Raw genomic sequence first — 18,443 nt, 5'->3', positions numbered from 1 at the left:
CTATCATCACCACTCTTTCAGGCAGTGGGTTCCAGATCCCTACTACGCTTTTGATTTTTAGTCCTCATCACCCCTTCTAACAATTACTTTAAATGCAAGCCTCCTAGTTTTTGACCCATTGCTAAGGGAAATTCCTCATAATAATATAGTTCAAATATGTCTCCCCTCAGCTTTTCTGCGCCAAAGTAAGGCCAAATTCATTTATCGCTCTCCATTTTTACAATTTTCATTGCAAGTACCATTCTTGTAAATCTCATCTGTGCAATCAAATAAAAATATTAGGAACGACTAGTTCACAAACCACACACATTAGAATTAAAATGAAGGGTTAATACTTACCAATTGATTGTAATGAGAGACATCAGAGGCAATCAAAGTAAGCCTGGTCATAATTTTAATTGGCTTTGATTTTCCCTTTTTGACAAAAAAATCAATTTAGTTTTATGATTTCACATTTCTCTTTTTAAACATCACAAAATATACTTTTCCTTCAACTAGAATCATTTATTTCATCACCGCGTGTGTGTGTGTGCGCGCCCAATCACATCTTCGCGAAAAAACAACGCGCTAACGGTAAATTTTTTTACATATTCCGGTAGAGATTCTCCCCCTGGACTCCGAAAATCGCCTTATCTGAAAAATTCATGCTTTAGTTCTCAAGTTATTAATGATAATGTTCAAAAATCTGAACAAACTTTGGAAAAAAACCCGGTCTTTCGATGATGACGTCACAATGGATCTGCGCGCTGTGTTCCACGTGCTGCGAGTGAAGAACAAGCTTTCAGGTCCGTCTCGGGTCAGGTCCCTCACCCCCTCCTCCTCATCCCCCTCCTCTCCTCCGTCCTCTATCCTCTCTCTGTCTCTGCCCCACCCTCTCTCTGTCTCTGCCCCCTCTCTCCGTCTTTGCCCCCTCTCTCTGTCCCCTCTCTCTCTACCCCCCTCCCTGTCCCTCTCTAAATGCACCTGCGAGTTGGGGGCTAAGCGTGGGTGGATAGGGCAGAAATGGGGCAAAAGTAGCGAATGAATAATATTAATATAATATCAAGGGCACTAGTGCGTGTGGGGGGGTGGTTAGTGTGAAGACGCAGGCCGCTTCCCCCCCCCCCCCCACCCACAACCACGTGTTGAGGGGATGGGACCCAACGGGTCCCACTTGGTCTAGTCTACTTTAATTGGTGTAGGTTTACCAAATTTAGACTAAAATGGTGATAGCTTTAGAGAAAGAAAAATATTTAATTATGTGGAATTGTCCACCCAAAACTGAGCAGATTTAGTACATTTGTATTCTTTATTATCTCATTGTGGTCATGCTGTAGTTTAACACAAATAACTCCTATACAGTATGACACACTGCTCAGCAATCACTCCTAGAAAATCTGACCAATTTCATTATATCTAGTTGAGGAAGTGGTAAGTTTAGTGTTGCTGCCTGGAATGCAAATGGCTCGTAAAGCAAATTCACCAAGATACAGTGCATTCAGAAAGTATTCAGGTCCCTTCCACTTTTTCCACATTTTGTCACGCTACAGCCTTATTCTAAAACGGATTAAATTCATTTTTATCATCAATCTACACACAATACCTCATAATAAAAAAACAAGAACTGGAGTTTAGAAATTTTTGCAAAGTAGTTAAAAAGAAATAACTGAAATATCACATTTACATAACTATTCAGACCCTTTGCTATGACACTCAAAATTGAGCTTCGGTGCATCCTGTTTCAATTGACTATCCTTGAGATGTTTCTACAACTTGGAGTCCACCAGCGGTAAATTAAATTAATTGTACATGATTTGGAAAGGCACACACCTGCCTATATAAGATCCCATAGTTGACAGTGCACGTCAGAGCAAAAACCAAGCCATGAAGACGAAGGAATTGTCCATAGACCTCTGAGATAGGATTGTGTCGAGACATAGATCTGGGGAAGGGTATAAAACAATTTCTGCAGCATTGAAGAGCACAGTGGCCTCCATCATTCTTAAATGAAAGAACTTTGAAACCACTAGGACTCTTCATAGAGCTGGCCGCCCGGCCAAACTGAGCAATCGTGGGAGAAGGGCCTTGGTCAGGGAGGTGAACAAGAACCCGATGGTCACTCTGACAGAGCTCCAGAGTTCCTCTGTGGAGATGGAGGTTCACCTTCCAACAGGACACAGATGAAGCACACAGCTAAGACAACACAAGAGTGGCTTTGTGACAAGTCTGTGAATGTCCTTGAGTGGCCCAGCCAGAGCCCGGACTTTAACCCGATCAAATATCGCTGGAGGGACCTTAAAATAGCTGTGCACCGACGCTCCCCATCCACCTGACAGAGCTTGAGAGGATCTGCAGAGAAGAATGGGAGAAATTACCCAAATACAGGTGTGCCTAGCTTATAGCGTCATACCCAGGAAGACTTGAGGCTGTAATCGCTGTCAAAGGCGCCTCAACAAAGTACTGAGTAAAGGGTCTGAATACTTATGCAAATGTGATATTTCAGTTATTTATTTTTAATTACTTAGTAACAATGTCTGAACACCTGTTTTTGCTTTTTTATTATGGGGTATTGTGTATAGATTGATGATTAAAAAAAATGTAATCCATTTTAGAAAAAGGCTGTAACGTAACAAAATGTGGAAAAAGTGAAGAGGTCTGAATACTTTCCGAATGCACTGTAATGAAAATAAATATTTTGGAACAATTACATTTTTTTGCATGTAGCAAACAAATAAATTTGAGAAATAATATTAAGCTTAAAAAATACAAAAATCATTTTTTAACTTAAGTGTAAAAACCCCCCATCATATCTACAGTGCCCTCCATAATGTTTGGGACAAATACCCATCAGGTTTGAAAAACTTCTTTGTTACTTTAGCAGTATGTTTGGGATCATTGTCTTGCTGCAGAATAGGCCGCGGGCTAATGAGTTTTGAGGTATTTGTTTGAACTTGAGCAGATAGGATGTGTCTACACATTTCAGAATTCATAATGCTACTACCATCAGCAGTTGTATCATCAATGAAGATAAGTGAGCCAGTACCTTCAGCAGCCATACATGCCCAGGCCATAACACCCCCACCAATGTGTTTCACAGATGAGGTGGTATGCTTTGGATCTTGGGCAGTTCCTTCTCTCCTCCATACTTTGCTCTAGCCATCACTCTGATACAAGTTAATCTTCGTCTCATCTGTCCACAAGACCTTCTTACCTAAGTACTTCTTGGCAAACTGTAACCTGGTCATCCTATTTTTGTGGTTAACCAGTGGTTTGCATCTGTATTTCTGTTCATGAAGTCTTCTGCGGAAGTGGTCATTGACAAATCCACACCTGACTCCTGAAGAGCGTTTCTGAGCTGTCGGACAGGTGTTTGGGGATTTTTCTTTATTATAGAGAGAATTCTTCTGTCATCCTTGGCCTGCCAGTCCCTTTGTGATTAGTAAGCTCACCAGTGCTCTCTTTCTTCTTAATGATGTGCCAAACAGTTGATTTTGGTAAGCCTAACGTTTGGCTGATGTCTTTAACAGCTTTATTCTTGTTTCTCAGTCTCATAATAACTTCATTGGCACAACTTTGGTCCTCATGTTGATAAACAGCAATAAAAGATTCCAAAGGTGATGGAAGGACTGGAGGAAAGACTAGGTGCTGAGAACTCTCTTATACCTGCATTAAGGAGGCAATTAAACACACCTGAGCAATTACAAAGACCTGTAAAGCCATGTGTCCCAAACATTATGGTGCCCTGAAATGGGGGGACTATGTATAAACACAGCTGTAATTACTACATGGTGAAATGTATAACAATGGCCTTTATTAAAATCTGACAATGTGCACTTTAACCACATGTGATTTTTTTCTATTACAAATCTCAAATTGTGGAGTACAGTGGCAAATAAATAAATGATGGGTATTTATCCCAAACATTATGGAGGGCACTGTGACTAACCGATAAAGAATTGGTTTTGTGGAAGGAAGCAGAGGTGATGGTGGAAGGTTATTTTTTAACTCGAGACGTGTGACTCGAGGTGTGCCTCCAGGATCGGTGCTGGGCACATTGCCATTTCTGGTTTATAACAATGATTTGGATGAGAATGTACAAGGTATGATTAGTAAGTTCACAGATGACAATAAAGTGAATGGTATCATCGATAGTGAAGATGGTTATCAAAAATCACAGAAGGATCTTGAATATTTGGGCAAGTGGACAAGTTTAATAAAGATAAGTGCAAGGTGTTGGGTTTGGAGAAGTTACACCAGGGCAGGACCTTCACAATGAATGGCAGGCTTTTGGGAGGGTTGTAGAGCAGAGGGATCTGGGGTGTAGGTACTAAGTTCCTTGAAAGTGGCATAACAAGTCGATAATGCAGTCAAGAAAGGCTTCGGCACATTGGACTTTATTTAGGGTTTTGGTTTTGCCCAGAGTAGGGGAATCAAGAACCTGAGGACATAGGTTTGATCTGACAGGGGAAAGATTTAATAGGAACCCGAGGAACCTTTTCAGTCAGAGGGAGATGGATATATTGAATGAACTGCCGGAGGACATAATTGAGCCAGGTACTATAACACCACTTAAAAAGATACTTTGGCAGGCTCATGGATAGGGACGGTTTAGGATATGGGCCAAACGTGGGCAGGTGGGACCAATGTAGATGGGTTGTCATGGGCAGGCATGTTGGTTATATGGTCTGAAGGGCCTGTTTCCATTCTGCATGCTTCTGAAGAAATCTAATCTGATCTCCAAAACAGACCAATTCAGCCTGACAGAAACGTTGTCACCGGCACATAATAATAATCCCTTGAAACTTATTTCTGTACATACCTGTACAATAGGTGGAGATGGAAAAAGCTCTGCAACAGATATTGGATTGGCAATTCCCTAGAAAACATTTTTTTGTGCAATTAATACAAATGGAAGAAAAATTATTTAAATTAACGTGGCTCTCCCCCTGCTTTTGTGGATGGACCCCTTACCAGTGCCTCCTCTGTGTCCCGCACTCTGCTCAGTCCCTCTCTGCCCACTTCTATGTTTATCCCTCCTTCTGGCTTCACGGTTCACTTCTCCATCACCCCATCTGACACACTTTTGGCTCCTTTTCCACCGAACTCCTAATCAACCCTCTCCCCCCCCCTTACCTGTATCCATCTATCACTTGTTTAAGAACTGCAGATGCTGGAAAAATCAATGGTAGCCAAAAAATGTTGGAGAAACTCAGCGGGTGAGGCAGCATCTATGGAGAAAAGGAATTGGCAATGTTTTGGGATGCTGCTTCACCCGCTGAGTTTCTCCAGCAATTTTTGTCTTCCATCTATCACTTGCCAGGATTTGTCCCGCTCCCAGTTCTTTTCCAGCTTCCTTCCCCGAATTACAATCAGTCTGAAGATGGGCCCTGACCTGAAATGTCACCTATCCATGTTGTCCAGCGATGCTGCCAGATATGTTGAGTTACTTCAGCACATTTTGTTACATATAAATGAATGTGGTGGCACTCAAAATTAAAATGTGAATGTTTGTAATACATCACCAATTATATTAAGATATGTAGCCAAATATAATCCCAAGAAATAACACAACAAAACAACATGAATCAATGTAATTATGAAATGCAGCTGCAATGTAATGTTCATCATGAAATTCATTAAGGAAGAGGCAAGTTCTGGTCTCTTGCTTTAATAAATGTCTTAATGAAGGAAGGTCATGGACAGTTTTCAGACTCCAATACCTTCTTCCCAATGGTAGGTGAAATGAAAGCATGGCCAGGTTGGTGTGGATCATTGATGTTAGCTCTTTTGGGGGCAGCACCTCTTATGATGGTGGGGCAGTCAATGCCAAGCTTTATAATCTTCATTCCTGGGAGTTTGAGGTGCAGAAAAAGGCTGAGATGCAACCAGTGCAATGCAATGCTCTCTACCATACACCTGAAGAAGTTCAAGACAGTGTTTCCCTCAATCTCCTAAGGAAATAGAGACGTTGATGGACTTTCTTTATGATTGCATGAATGTGCTGGGCCCAGGACTGATCTTCAAAGATATGCATGATCAGGAACTTGAAATTGTTGACTCTCTGCACCACCAACCTGTCTATGAAGACAGGGTCATGCATCTTTGGCTCTTCCCGTTCTAAAGTCAACAATCAGTCCCTTGTTTTGCTGATGGTGAGAGCAAGATTGTTGTTCTGGTACCAACTTTCAATCTCCCTCCTATCCTCTGACTCTTCATTACCCGTTATTTATGCAACAGTGGTATCAGTAATGAATTGACAGCATTGGAAGCGTGTCTGGCTAGACACTCATGGGTATAGAGCAAGGGACTGAGCACACAGTCCTGAGATTCTCCCGTGCTATTGGGTGTTGAGTAGCAATTGTTTAGGAAGGAACTGCAGATGCTGGTTTAAACCGTAGACACAAAAAGGTGGAGTAACTCAGCGGGACAGGCGACATCTCTGGAGAGAAGGAATGGGTGATGTCGCGTGTCGAGACCCTTTTTCAGACTCGTTAGAGATAAGGGAAAGGAGAGATATGGACGATGATGTAGACATAAAGAACAATGAATGGAAGATATGCAAAAAAACAGGCCATTGTTAGCTGTTTGTAGGGTGAAAACGAGAAGCTTGTGAGACTTGGGTGGGGGAGGGATAGAGTGGGAGGGAATGCCGGGGTTACTTGAAGTTTGAGAAATCAATATTCATACCACTGGGCTGTAAGCTGCCCAAGTGAAATATGAGATGCTGTTCCTCCAATTTGCATTTAGCCTCATTCTGACAATGGAGGAGACCTAGGACAGAAAGATCTGTGCGGGAATACGGAAAGGGGTGAAGATGTGACTAGTGTTGGGATCGTGTGGAGGTGGCGAAAATTTCGGAGGATTAAATGTGGTATGCAATGGCTGATGGGGTGAAAGGTAAGGACTAGGACTGTCTCTGTTACGACTAGGGCAGGGGTCAGCAACCTGGTTCTGCATAGGGGCCGGGACAGGCATCAAATCACGTGTTCACAGAAGGTAGACAAAAATGCTGGGGAAACTCAGCGGGTGAGGCAGCCTCGTGCAATCCTTGCATGTCTCACCCGCTGCGTTTCTCCCGCATTTGTCTACCTTTGATTTTTCCAGCATATGCAATTCTTTCTTAAACGTGTTCACAGAAGGCGCGCCGATGTGCTGGCGGCTTTGCGCAAGATGCGGTACAGCCAGAGCTCGGCCGCGCTCGGGGCGGGCCGGATGATTACGGGGAAAAAAATCCGCCTGCGGGCCATATGATTTTGTGTTATGGGCTGCATTCGGCCCGGGGGCCGTTGGCTTCCGGCCCCTGCTCTAGCGTGTCCAAACCCTTAATAATCTTATAGGTTTCAATAATATCCACTCTCATCCTTCTAAATTCCAGTGTCCTAGCCCAGCTGCTCCATTATCTCAGCATATGACAGTCCAGCCACCCCGGGAATTAACCTTCTGAACCTATGTTGCACTCCCTCAATAGCAAGATTGGTTCCACCAAGATGCAGGACAGAATGCCACAAGAGAACCTTCCCTGTGGTTATCAAACTTTACAACCCCCCCCCCCCGCCCCTCCCCCACCTTATGTCATGGGGTAGACTGAGAATAACTACACCCCCGCCCCCAATCTTTGCACATCCCCAAAGCCTTTCCACTCGTCACTTTAATTTCATGTTTCATGTATTTTGTTGTTTTTATGACTGTTGGTAGATCAGTTTACCTCCTGAAATAAATAAAGTTCTATTGTATTTAAATCCCTTTAATAAAAAATAAAATAAAGGCCAACATATCAATCGCCGCCTAATCACTAGTTCCACCTGCATGTGGATTTAATATGAGGAGTTATCGATTTAGACTTTCAATTGTGAAAACTAGCAAGACACGCCAGAAATTAATTATTTTGATAGGTAAATGGTTAAAAAGGTTATTAGGGTACAAAGGCACACAACACGTAATTGATAGAGATCTTACCTGTTCTTTCTGTTGAAAATCAAGCACATGATTAATTGCAACTGTCGAATAACCAACTAGAACAGAAAAAAAATGATAACTTGAAACATTGTGTATAAATGCAATCTGTTTTGTCTAGAAAATCCAATGTGATTACTTATATCAACTGATAAAAATTATGTTGTGTACTACTTTATATTCCACATCTTGCGACCGCTAAGGAAGTAAACAAACAAATACAATGCCCTCCAAAATGTTTGGGACAAAGACCCATCATTTATTTATTTGTCTCTGTACTCCACAATTTGAGATTTGTAATAGAAAAATTCTTCTGATTTAATTCAGGTACAGTAAAAAGACAAACTAACTAATGACATGCCTGAAGAAGGGTCTCAACCCAAAATGTTACCCATTCCTTCTCTTCAGAGATGCTGCCTGTCCCGCTGAGTTACTCCAGCATTTAGTGTCTATCTTCAGTTTAAACCAGCATCTGCAGTTCCTTCCAACACAATGACATTTAGTCATCTCTCTAGCATCACCTCACCCGTACCTTGGCAGTGGAACACTTCACTCCACCACTTGCACTACGATGTTTTCTAATTGTGTTTTGCAATCCTTGTGCTTTTCACTGTCTTGTATAATTTATGTATAATTCATGTATTTTATGTGCTGTCTGAATCTGTGCCCGTGATGCTGTTCCATTAAGATATTAATTGCAACTGCACCTCACCGTACTTGTGTATATGACAATAAACTTGACTCGACTTGAGCTGTGGTTTGATGCAAATTGTGGATGGGAATACTCATGTGCAGCGTCTTGGGAAAGAAGCTAAAATATCTCGACAAATACAAACTGATATTACTTTGAAAGTTTCAAAACAATCTATTATGTGCCAAATGTTAATTGACTCCGTTCATACAAGTTGATTGTGCACTTAAACATGCCCATTGGCAATGTCTACACCATTACCAGAAATTATTCAGCATAATTAGGCAGATTATGCAGAAAAACAGCCGTGAATGAGACTTCACATAGTTAATAATAAATGTTTTGGAGCATTTCACAGAAACTACGATTAGTAAATATGGTCACAGTTGTAAAGTATAACTTGAAGGAGACTTCAAGGAGGAATAGTTTTACACGAGTAGGGTAGAAGAGAGGAATTATACTATTTTGCCACCGACTGTGATGTAAAAGGAGCGACATGAAGAAAATTAATAATGAAAGCCTTAGATTGTACAGAATTTGTTAGATGTGTTCAAAAGGGTTTTCTGAAACAGTATGTGGATAGTCAAACTCAAAGAGGGTTCATACTGGACCCTGTACTGGGGTAGTCCAAGTAAATTTGAGGGCAGTTAGTGGTAAATTTAATGAAATTAACCAGTAGTACATGAGTGCAGGAGACAGCCCTGATGTAGTTATGATGTAACAGAGAAAAGGGGATGGTGCCAGTGTATATAGGGTGATTTCACGAAAGGTCACTGGAGCGTAGATCCGCACCCACGTGACCGAAAATTTTAACTGGGGGACAAGCGTCACTTCCGTTACATGTTAGTGAATGGGAAAACACGCACTTTCACACCCGTTAAAAACATCGAAAACGGCCAGGTTTTGAGCTGCAATTTACTGTACCAGTCGGGGTGACCGTGAGGCACAGCTACCTAAATTAACAGTCCAAAAAAAAGATAGAAACTAAGGTAAATACAAGAGGGAGCTGAAGGGGCAAAATAAGCGGAAGTTGATAGCGGACATTTTTCGTGGAGATTTAAAGATCCAAAATATCGGGAATTATCGCGTTTGCTCGCTGCATTTCATCAAAAGTAAGGCATTATTGGCTTTGTTATCTTTATTCATTTGTTAGATGAAAAGTATTAAAAGTTAGAAATCCGTCAGTAAAATTGCAAAATCGCCCATGGTTCTCGGGTGGGTTTTAACATGCAAAATGAAAACGCTTCTGAAGCTACATTCACCATTTAAATATCCGTGAATCATAAATGCGTCTTGAAATAAATTTTACTCAGATGCAAGCTAAGGAATGGTATAATTGTCAGCTGTTCATTTGACAAAATCAGGACAGTTTATTATTAGCCAAAAAATGTCCTGATTTTGTCAAATGAACAGCTGACAATTATACCATTCCTTAGCTTGCATCTGAGTAAAATTTATTTCAAGACGCATTTATGATTCACGGATATTTAAATGGTGAATGTAGCTTCAGAAGCGTGTTCATTTTGCATGTTAAAACCAACCCGAGAACCATGGGCGATTTTGCAATTTTACTGAAGGATTTCTAACTTTTAATACTTTTCATCTAACAAATGAATAAAGATAACAAAGCCAATAATGCCTTATTTTTGATGAAATGCAGCGAGCAAACGCGATAATTCCCGATATTTTGGATCTTTAAATCTCCACGAAAAATGTCCGCTATCAACTTCCGCTTATTTTGCCCCTTCAGCTCCCTCTTGAATTTACCTTAGTTTCCATCTTTTTTTTTTACTGTAAATTTAGGTAGCTGTGCCTCACGGTCACCCCGACTGGCTCAGTAAATTGCAGCTCAAAACCTGGCCGTTTTCGATGTTTTTAACGGGCGTGAAAGTGCGTGTTTTCCCATTCACTAACATGTACCGGAAGTGACGCTCGTCCCCCAGTTAAAATTTTCGGTCACGTGGGTGCGGATCTACGCTCCAGTGACCTTTCGTGAAATCACCCTATTTGGAACAGTAAAGGCACAGGAATTTGAAAGAGCGTCTGTGGACAGATCTGGGCAATGGTTGGAGCATCCTAATTGTGTAGCTAATAAAAACAAGGCAAGGTGCAGTGGAGCAGCCTATTGGGAGCGGCCATGTTGGGAGACAGAGGGGAAGTGCGAGTCTTAAATGCTGTGTTGTGGTCAAATTAAGTCGATGGTGAGGTGGCCGAGGTAAAGAGGCTATCAGTGACAGATGGACGGATAAGGTTCAGTCTGCTCATGTGTGAGTCTAGTTATTTTTTGTTTCTTCCTCTTCTTGGCTTTGTTGCAGTGGTGATGGCAGTAAGTTGGTGCAATGCTCCTCATGCAGGATGCAGGAAGTCAGGGAAACTGCTGGTGTTCCTGATGGCTACACATATGGGAACTGTGTCCAGGTGCAGCTCCTTAAAGACCATGTTAGGGAACTGGAACAACAGCTGGACGACTGGAAGAGAGAAGGTGGGTGACCAGGAGGAAGGGAAATAATAGAAGAGTGTAGGTAACCCCTGTGGCCATCACCCTTCAAAACACGTACACCCTTTGTGGTCTTTTTTGGGTGCTGGGGGAATGACATCAAAATTGAGCAGCAGTACCAGGCAGGGCTGTGACATTGAGCCTGTCTCTAAGGCTCAGCAGGGATGGGTAATGTCAGGCAAAGCCATAGTGGTAGGCGACTCTTCAGTTAAGGGTGCAGACAGGAGATTCTGCAGCAGCAGTCAAGACTCCAGGATAGCAGGCTGCCTCCCTGGTGCTAGGGTCCAGGATGTGTCCGTGTGGTATGCATGACATCCTCAAGGGGTAGGGTGAGCAGCCAGAAGTCTTTGTGCATATTGGCACAAATGACTTGGGTATGGAAAGGAATGAGGTACTGCAATGAGTATAGGGAGTTGGGTACAAGACTAAAAAGCATAACCACAAGGGTAGTGGTCTCTGCATTACTTGCAGTGCCAGGTGTTAGTGAGGGTAGGAGCAGAAAGACAAGGGAGATGAATGTGTGGTTGAGGAGTGAAGGGGGCAGGGATTCACATTTATGGACCATTGGGATCTCTTCTGGGGCAGCGCTGACCTGTACAGGTAGGATGGGTTACACCTTAACTGGAGGGAAACCAATATCGTGGCAGGCAGGACTGGACAAAGGCAGGGAGCAAGGAAGGATGGTTGGTTTGAATTGCACTTATTTAATGCAAGGGTGGGTATAGCAAATTAATTCATGGGTGGATGCACATGTGTGGGGTCTGACATTGTAGCCATTGCAGAAACCTAGTTAATAGAGGGACTGTACTGGTTGTTTAATGTTCCAGGGTACAGGTGCTTCAGGAGAGGGTGTTGCTTTATTGATTAAGGAGGATGTCAGTGGTCAGACATGACATTACTGATGTCATCCCCCAACCATGTCACACCCGCTCTTCCCCACCCACCTTACAGCCCTCTCTCCCCCCCACCCCCTGACCACCCACCACCCCTCCAACACCCACAACCCCCTCCCCCCACACATCGCCCCGTCCCCAGTCTACCCACCTGCCTTCCTCTGGCCCCAACTCCCACCCATGCCGGGTGTTCACCATCCCCCCCGACCTCCCCCTCTCCCCCACCCAACGGTCTGTCCTCAGCAGAGGTCTCACCTTTGTCCCCCTCCGTCCCCATCTCAATGAGTTCCGCGCCCACCATGACTTGGAGAGCTTCTACCGTCGTCTCCGCCTCACAGCGCACTTCCATGGGAAGGAGTCCTCGCCCCCTAATGATGACCCCTTTTCCCGTCTCCAACGCACCCCCTCCTCGTGGAACCCCCCTCAGAAAGTCCCGGCTCTGGAACTCTTCATTCAGAACTGCCGCCGCGACGTCAACTGCCTCAACTTCTCCACTCCCCTGTCTCACTCCAATCTTTCCCCCCTCTGAACGCACTGCCATCGAATCACTCCGCAAAAACCCAGACTGGGTCATCAAACCAGCCGACAAGGGAGGTGCCGTGGTAGTCTGGGGCGTCGATCTCTACAAAGCTGAGGCCACGCGCCAACTCTCGGACACCTCCTCCTACTTACCCTTGGACCATGACCCCACTGACGAGCACCAGGCCACCATTTCTAGCACCATCACCGACTTCATCAATTCCCACGCCCTACCTGACCAAGCCTCCAAACTCATCGTTCCCCAGCCCCGCACGGCCCGTTTTTACCTTCTCCCCAAAATCCACAAACCCGGCTCTCCCGGCAGACCCATTGTCTCTGCGTGTTCGTGCCCCACCGAACTCATCTCCACATACCTTGACTCCATCCTATCCCCCTTGGTCAAATCCCTCCCAACCTATGTTCTAGACACCTCAGACACTCTCCGCCGCCTCCACGCATTCCACTCTCTGGGCCCTCACCCCCTCATCTTCACCATGGATGTCCGGTCACTCTACACCTCCATCCCCCACCAGGATGGCCTCAGAGCCCTCCGGTTCTTCCTCGACCAGAGGAGCAACCTATACCCAGCCACTGACACTCTCCTCCGCTTAGTGGAGTTGGTCCTCACCCTCAATAACTTTACATTTGACTCCTCCCATTTCCTCCAAACACAAGGCGTAGCTATGGGCACACGCATGGGCCCCAGCTACGCCTGCCTCTTTGTCGGGTACGTTGAACAATCCTTGTTCGATGCGTACCAGGGCCCCATCCCCGACCTCTACCTCCGCTACATTGACGACTGCTTTGGTGCCACCTCCTGCACCCACACACAACTGACTGACTTCATCCACTTCACCACCAACTTCCATCCGGCACTCCAATACACCTGGACGATTTCAGACACTTCCCTACCATTCCTTGACCTCACCATCTCCATCGCAGGGGACAGACTCCTGACCGACATACATTATAAACCCACTGACTCACATGGCTATCTGGACTACACGTCTTCCCACCCTGCCCCCTGTAAAGACTCCATCCCCTACTCCCAATTCCTCCGCCTACGCCGCATCTGTTCCCAGGATGAGACATTTCATACCAGGGCATCGGAAATGTCCTCGTTCTTCAGGGAACGGGGATTCCCCTCCGCCACCATAGATGAGGCTCACACCAGGGTCTCATCCATATCCCGTAACACTGCTCTCTCTCCCCATCCCCGCACACGCAACAAGGGCAGAGTCCCTCTGGTCCTCACCTTTCACCCCACCAGCCGGCAAATACAACACATAATCCTCCGCCATTTCCGCCACCTCCAACGTGACCCCACCACTCGCCACATCTTCCCATCTCCCCCCATGTCGGCCTTCCGCAAAGACCGCTCCCTCCGCAACTCCCTCGTCAATTCTTCCCTTCCCTCCCGCACCACCCCCTCCCCGGGCACTTTCCGTTGCAACCGCAAGAAATGCAACACCTGTCCCTTCACCTCCCCCCTCGACTCCATTCAAGGTCCCAAGCAGTCGTTCCAGGTGCGACAAAGGTTCACCTGTATCTCCTCCAACCTCATCTACTGCATCCGCTGCTCTAGATGTCAGCTGATTTACATCGGTGAGACCAAGCGTAGGTTGGGCGACCGTTTCGCCGAACACCTCCGCTCAGTCCGCAATAACCTACCTGACCTCCCGGTGGCTCAGCACTTCAACTCCCCGTCCCATTCCCAATCCGACCTCTCTGTCCTGGGTCTCCTCCATTGCCAGAGTGAGCAACAGCGGAAATTGGAGGAACAGCACCTCATATTCCGTCTGGGGTCCTTGCGTCCCTATGGCATCAACATTGAATTCTCCCAATTTGGCTAGCCCGTGCTGTCTCCTCCCCTTCCTTCACCCTCTAGCTGTCTCCTCCCACCCTCCCATCCGCCCGCCCTCGGGCTCCTCCTCCTCCTCCCTTTGTCCTTCTTTCTTTCCCCACCCCCTATCAGTCTGAAGAAGGGTTTCGGCCCGAAACGTCGCCTATTTCCCCGCTCCATAGATGCTGCTGCACCCGCTGAGTTTCCCCAGCAATTTTGTGTACCTATGACATTACTGATGATTCATTCAGTGGGGCTATATGGGTGGAACCCGAGAAACAAGAAATGATCACCTTGTTTAAGAAGGAACTGCAGATGCTGGAAAATCGAAGTTGGACAAAAGTGCTTGAGAAACTCAGCGGGTGCAGCAGCATCTATGGAGCGAAGGAAATAGAAAATAGCCCGAACCGTTGCCTATATCCTTCGCTCCATAGATGCTGCTGCACCCGCTTAGTTTCTCCAGCACTTTTGTCTACCTTGGATGATCACCTTGCTGGGAATGTACCCCAGACCCCCAAATGCTCGACATAATTAGATAAGTGAATATGCCAGGAGATTGCAGGCAGCTGCAGGATGAATAAGGTTGATGCAGGGGATTTTAACTTTCCCAATATTGACTGGAAATGTCATAGTGCAAACAATTTAAAATTTGTCAAACGTGTTAGGGAAAATTTCCTCAGGCAATAAATAGGTAGAGGCCCACACGCGGGAGAGGCAGGAAATTGGGAGGGGCAAGTGGATGAAGTATTCGTGCATGAGCCTTTTGGGACCAGGGACCACTTTTCTATTAGGTTTAAGATAGTTATGGATAGAGACTGGGCAGGCCCACAAGTTACAATTCTAAATTGGGTCAAAGTATAATTCAGGAACTCGATCAAGTTGATTGATGCTGGTTGTTTGAAGAAAAAGGGACATTTGGCAAGTGAGATTGTTTAAATGTGGGTAGTAGTAGTTTAGTACCAACGTACAGTGAAAAGCTTTTGTTGCGTGCTAACCAGTCAGCAGAAGATAATACATGATTACAATCGAGCCATCCAGTGTACAGGGAATAACGTTTGGTGCAAGGTAAAGCTAGTAAAGTCCAATCAAAGATAGACCAAGGGTCTCCAAATGAGGTGGACAGTAGTTATCAGGACTGCTCTCTAGTCATGGTAGGATGGTTCAGTTGTCTGATAACAGCTGGGTTGAAAATGTCCCAGAATCTGGAAGCACAAGTTTTCACACTGCAATGCCTTTTGCCCAAAGGGAGAGAAGAGGGAGTGGACAGGGTGCTACTCATCCTTGATTATGCGGCTGGTCTTGACCAGGCAGCATGAGGTGTCAATGGAAGGGAGGTTGGTTTGTGTGATGATCTGGGCTGCATCCACAATTCTCTGCAATTTTTTGTGGTCTTTAGTTCTCAAACCAAACTGTGATTTGCTGACAAGAATCCAAGACCTGCATGTTCCTGTTCGAGTGAAGGGGAAGTCAGGTGGGTGTAAGGAAGTTGGGATTATAAGTGAAATTGAGAATCTGGCCAAGGAGGCAGCATGAGGCAGGTATAAGCAGCTGGGATAAGGTGTATCCCTGGTGGAGTTATGGGAGCTGAGGAGCAAGCTAAACAAAGAAAATCAGGAGGGCAAAAAGGGACAGGCTCTGGCAGATAATATTAAGGATAATCCCAAAGTATTTTATAAATAATTAACAGAAAAAGAGTAACCAGAGAGAAAATAGGGCCCCTCGGGAATCAAATGGAGCAAATCTATGTGGAGCCACAGGAGATTGCAAGATCCTTAAGTTCTAGGAGCAGAATTGGGCCATTTGGCCTATCAAGTCTACACACCCTTCAATCATGGCTGATCTACTTTTCCCTTTCTACCCTATTCTCCTGCCTTCTCCCCATAACCCTTGACACCCATACTAATCAAGAAACTATCAATCTCCACCTTTAAAATACCCATTGACTTGGCCACTACAGACTTCTGTGGCAATTAATTCCACAAATCCACCACCCTCTGAGTAAATAAATTCCTCTTCATCTCCTTTCTAAAGGAATGTCCTTTTATTCTGAGGCTATGGCCTCTGATCCTAGGCTCTCCCACTAGTGGAAACATCCACTCTAACCAAGCCTTTCATTATTCAGTAAGCTTCAATGCGGGCACCCTCATTCTTCTCAACCCAGTGCTGTCAAATGCTCATCATATGTTAACCCAATAATTCCTGGGATAGTTTTTTGTAAACCTCCTCTGGACCCTCTCCAACGCCAGCACATCCTTCCTCAGATATGGGACCCAAAACTGCTCACAATACCCCAAATGCGGTCTGACCAGTGCCTTATAAAGCCTCAGCGTTACATCCCTGTTTTTGTATTATAGTCCTCTTGAAACAAATGCATTGTATTAGCCTTACACACTACCGATTTGACTTGCAAGTTAACTTTTTGGGAATCCTGCACCAGTACTCTCAAGTTCCTTTGCACCTTCGATTTCTGAATATTCTCCCCATTTAGAAAAGTCGACATTATTATTCCCATTACCAAAATGGATGACTACAAACTTTGCTACACTATATTCCATCTGCCACTTTTTTGCCCAATCTCCCAACCTGCCCAAGACCTTCTGCACAGTTCCTACAAATGACAACAGAGTACCATTGAACATGAGAAAAGGGTTACCAGAAGGCCAACTAGATTAGCGAGTAATAGCTATAAAGGAGAGGTTGGGCAGTTTTGGACTGTTTTCACTGTAGCTCCAGGGGTTGAAGGAAGATCTGATAGAAGCATATAAAGGTGAGTGGGGCAAAGTTTAAAGGAGATGTGAAGAGCAAGTTTTGTATAACATATATTGGTCGGTGCATGGATCAGATACGAAGAGGTATTTAGATAGGTACTTGGATGGATGTGCAAGGACATGGATCACATACAGGTATGGAAGATTAGTTTAACTAGATATTATGTTCAGCATGTACATTATGGGCCGAATGGCACGTTCCTGTGCTGTTCTATGTTCTCGTAAATCTAAGTGTGTTAATTGTAAATCAACGTGTTCAAACCGGCATCTACTGCAAGATATGGGAAACATTTACTCACTTTACATACCCAAAAAAAACCAATACAATCGAGGGAGACCCAGGATATCCGAGCATGTGATTTGGTCAATACTTACGATGTGCCGCGGTTTCTATTATAGTTTGCAATCGTTTTTTGTCGTTGATGTTAATGATGTTTAAATCTGCGAAGCACACCATGGTGACAGCATGTGGCGGCCGGCGGGCAGTTCACTCAGTCAGTCAGTTGATTTAGTTGGCGTGTTGGAGGTTTATCGCGCTGCTGGACCGCTGTGGAGGGCCTGGAGTCCCAGATACAACAACAACCTCACTTGCAGCAGACTATGTCCTTTGCCAATGCCATATCCTTAGCCCGGACTCACAAAAACAAAGCAGCAGCACAAGCAGCAGCAGCAACGCCGACTTGATGACACGGTGCCGGCCGACAGTGATTGATGTGCGAGGGGGGCGGGCCCGCGGCGCCAGCGCAGTCGCAGTGCGTGGCCGACTCCCGTGAGTCCCCGCGAGGTTGCTGGATGGTGATTGGCGGAGGTTTTAAATCTGCCCGCGCGGAGGAGGAGCCGTTGGTGCGGGCGCGCGAGGGAGGAGGGGGCGGCGGCGTTGATGCAGCGGGGGCGCGCACGCACACGCACGCACGCGCGTTAGAGCCAGTGCGCGAAGGAGTCGTCAGCAAAGTATCTTTGGTCGTTAGTGCGGCAGGGCACGTGCACGCGCACGGCAGGCGGCGTGAACGCGCACGGAGGGCGTTAGTTGGGTCGCGCCGTCCCGTAGTGTCCGTTGCTGCTGCCGCCTGTGGACCGCGGCGCCGCCGCAGACTCTACATTGATTCACCCACTGCCAACGCTGCTCCTCAACGTACAGGTAAGCCGCTTAACCCAACCTCCACTTCCCACCCATTCATCCTCGTTATATATCTACCTGCTAGCTTCCGAGCGGAGCACCGGTTGTTAAACACACCTGAATTACTGGAGAAACTCAGCACTCGGAGGCAGCGGGATAGTGTAGTCGACAGCGTCCCATCTC

The 18,443-nt window shown here is 45.5% G+C and overlaps 2 protein-coding genes across 5 annotated transcripts in view; one reads left to right on the top strand and one right to left on the bottom strand.

Annotated features, from left to right (window-relative positions):
• rpp30 (ribonuclease P/MRP subunit p30) overlaps nt 1-17,885 on the bottom strand; it is a 65,861-nt gene extending 47,976 nt beyond the window's left edge. Inside the window, exons 1-4 of one of the 3 annotated variants that reach the window (XM_033033566.1) lie at nt 17,519-17,885; nt 7,936-7,991; nt 4,799-4,855; nt 340-414 (exon numbers count right to left, since the gene is read on the bottom strand). In XM_033033566.1, the coding sequence (XP_032889457.1) occupies nt 340-414; nt 4,799-4,855; nt 7,936-7,991; nt 17,519-17,600 (270 nt within the window). In that variant the 5' untranslated portion in view covers nt 17,601-17,885. The remainder of the gene's footprint in view (nt 1-339; nt 415-4,798; nt 4,856-7,935; nt 7,992-17,518) is intronic. The other 2 variants (XM_033033568.1, XM_033033567.1) reach the window with 2 other exon arrangements.
• A 261-nt stretch (nt 17,886-18,146) lies between these two features.
• Nucleotides 18,147-18,443, top strand: part of kif20b (kinesin family member 20B) — a 91,305-nt gene continuing 91,008 nt past the window's right edge. Inside the window, exon 1 of one of the 2 annotated variants that reach the window (XM_033033557.1) lies at nt 18,147-18,263. The gene's annotated coding sequence lies outside the window, so the exon portion shown is untranslated. Of the gene's footprint in view, nt 18,282-18,443 lie in introns of both variants that reach the window. The other variant, XM_033033559.1, reaches the window with a different exon arrangement.

This window comes from Amblyraja radiata, chromosome 15 (genome assembly GCF_010909765.2).
Source record: "Amblyraja radiata isolate CabotCenter1 chromosome 15, sAmbRad1.1.pri, whole genome shotgun sequence".
Taxonomy (NCBI): Eukaryota; Metazoa; Chordata; class Chondrichthyes; order Rajiformes; family Rajidae; genus Amblyraja; species Amblyraja radiata.
This window is presented reverse-complemented; position numbering and strand designations above follow the sequence as displayed.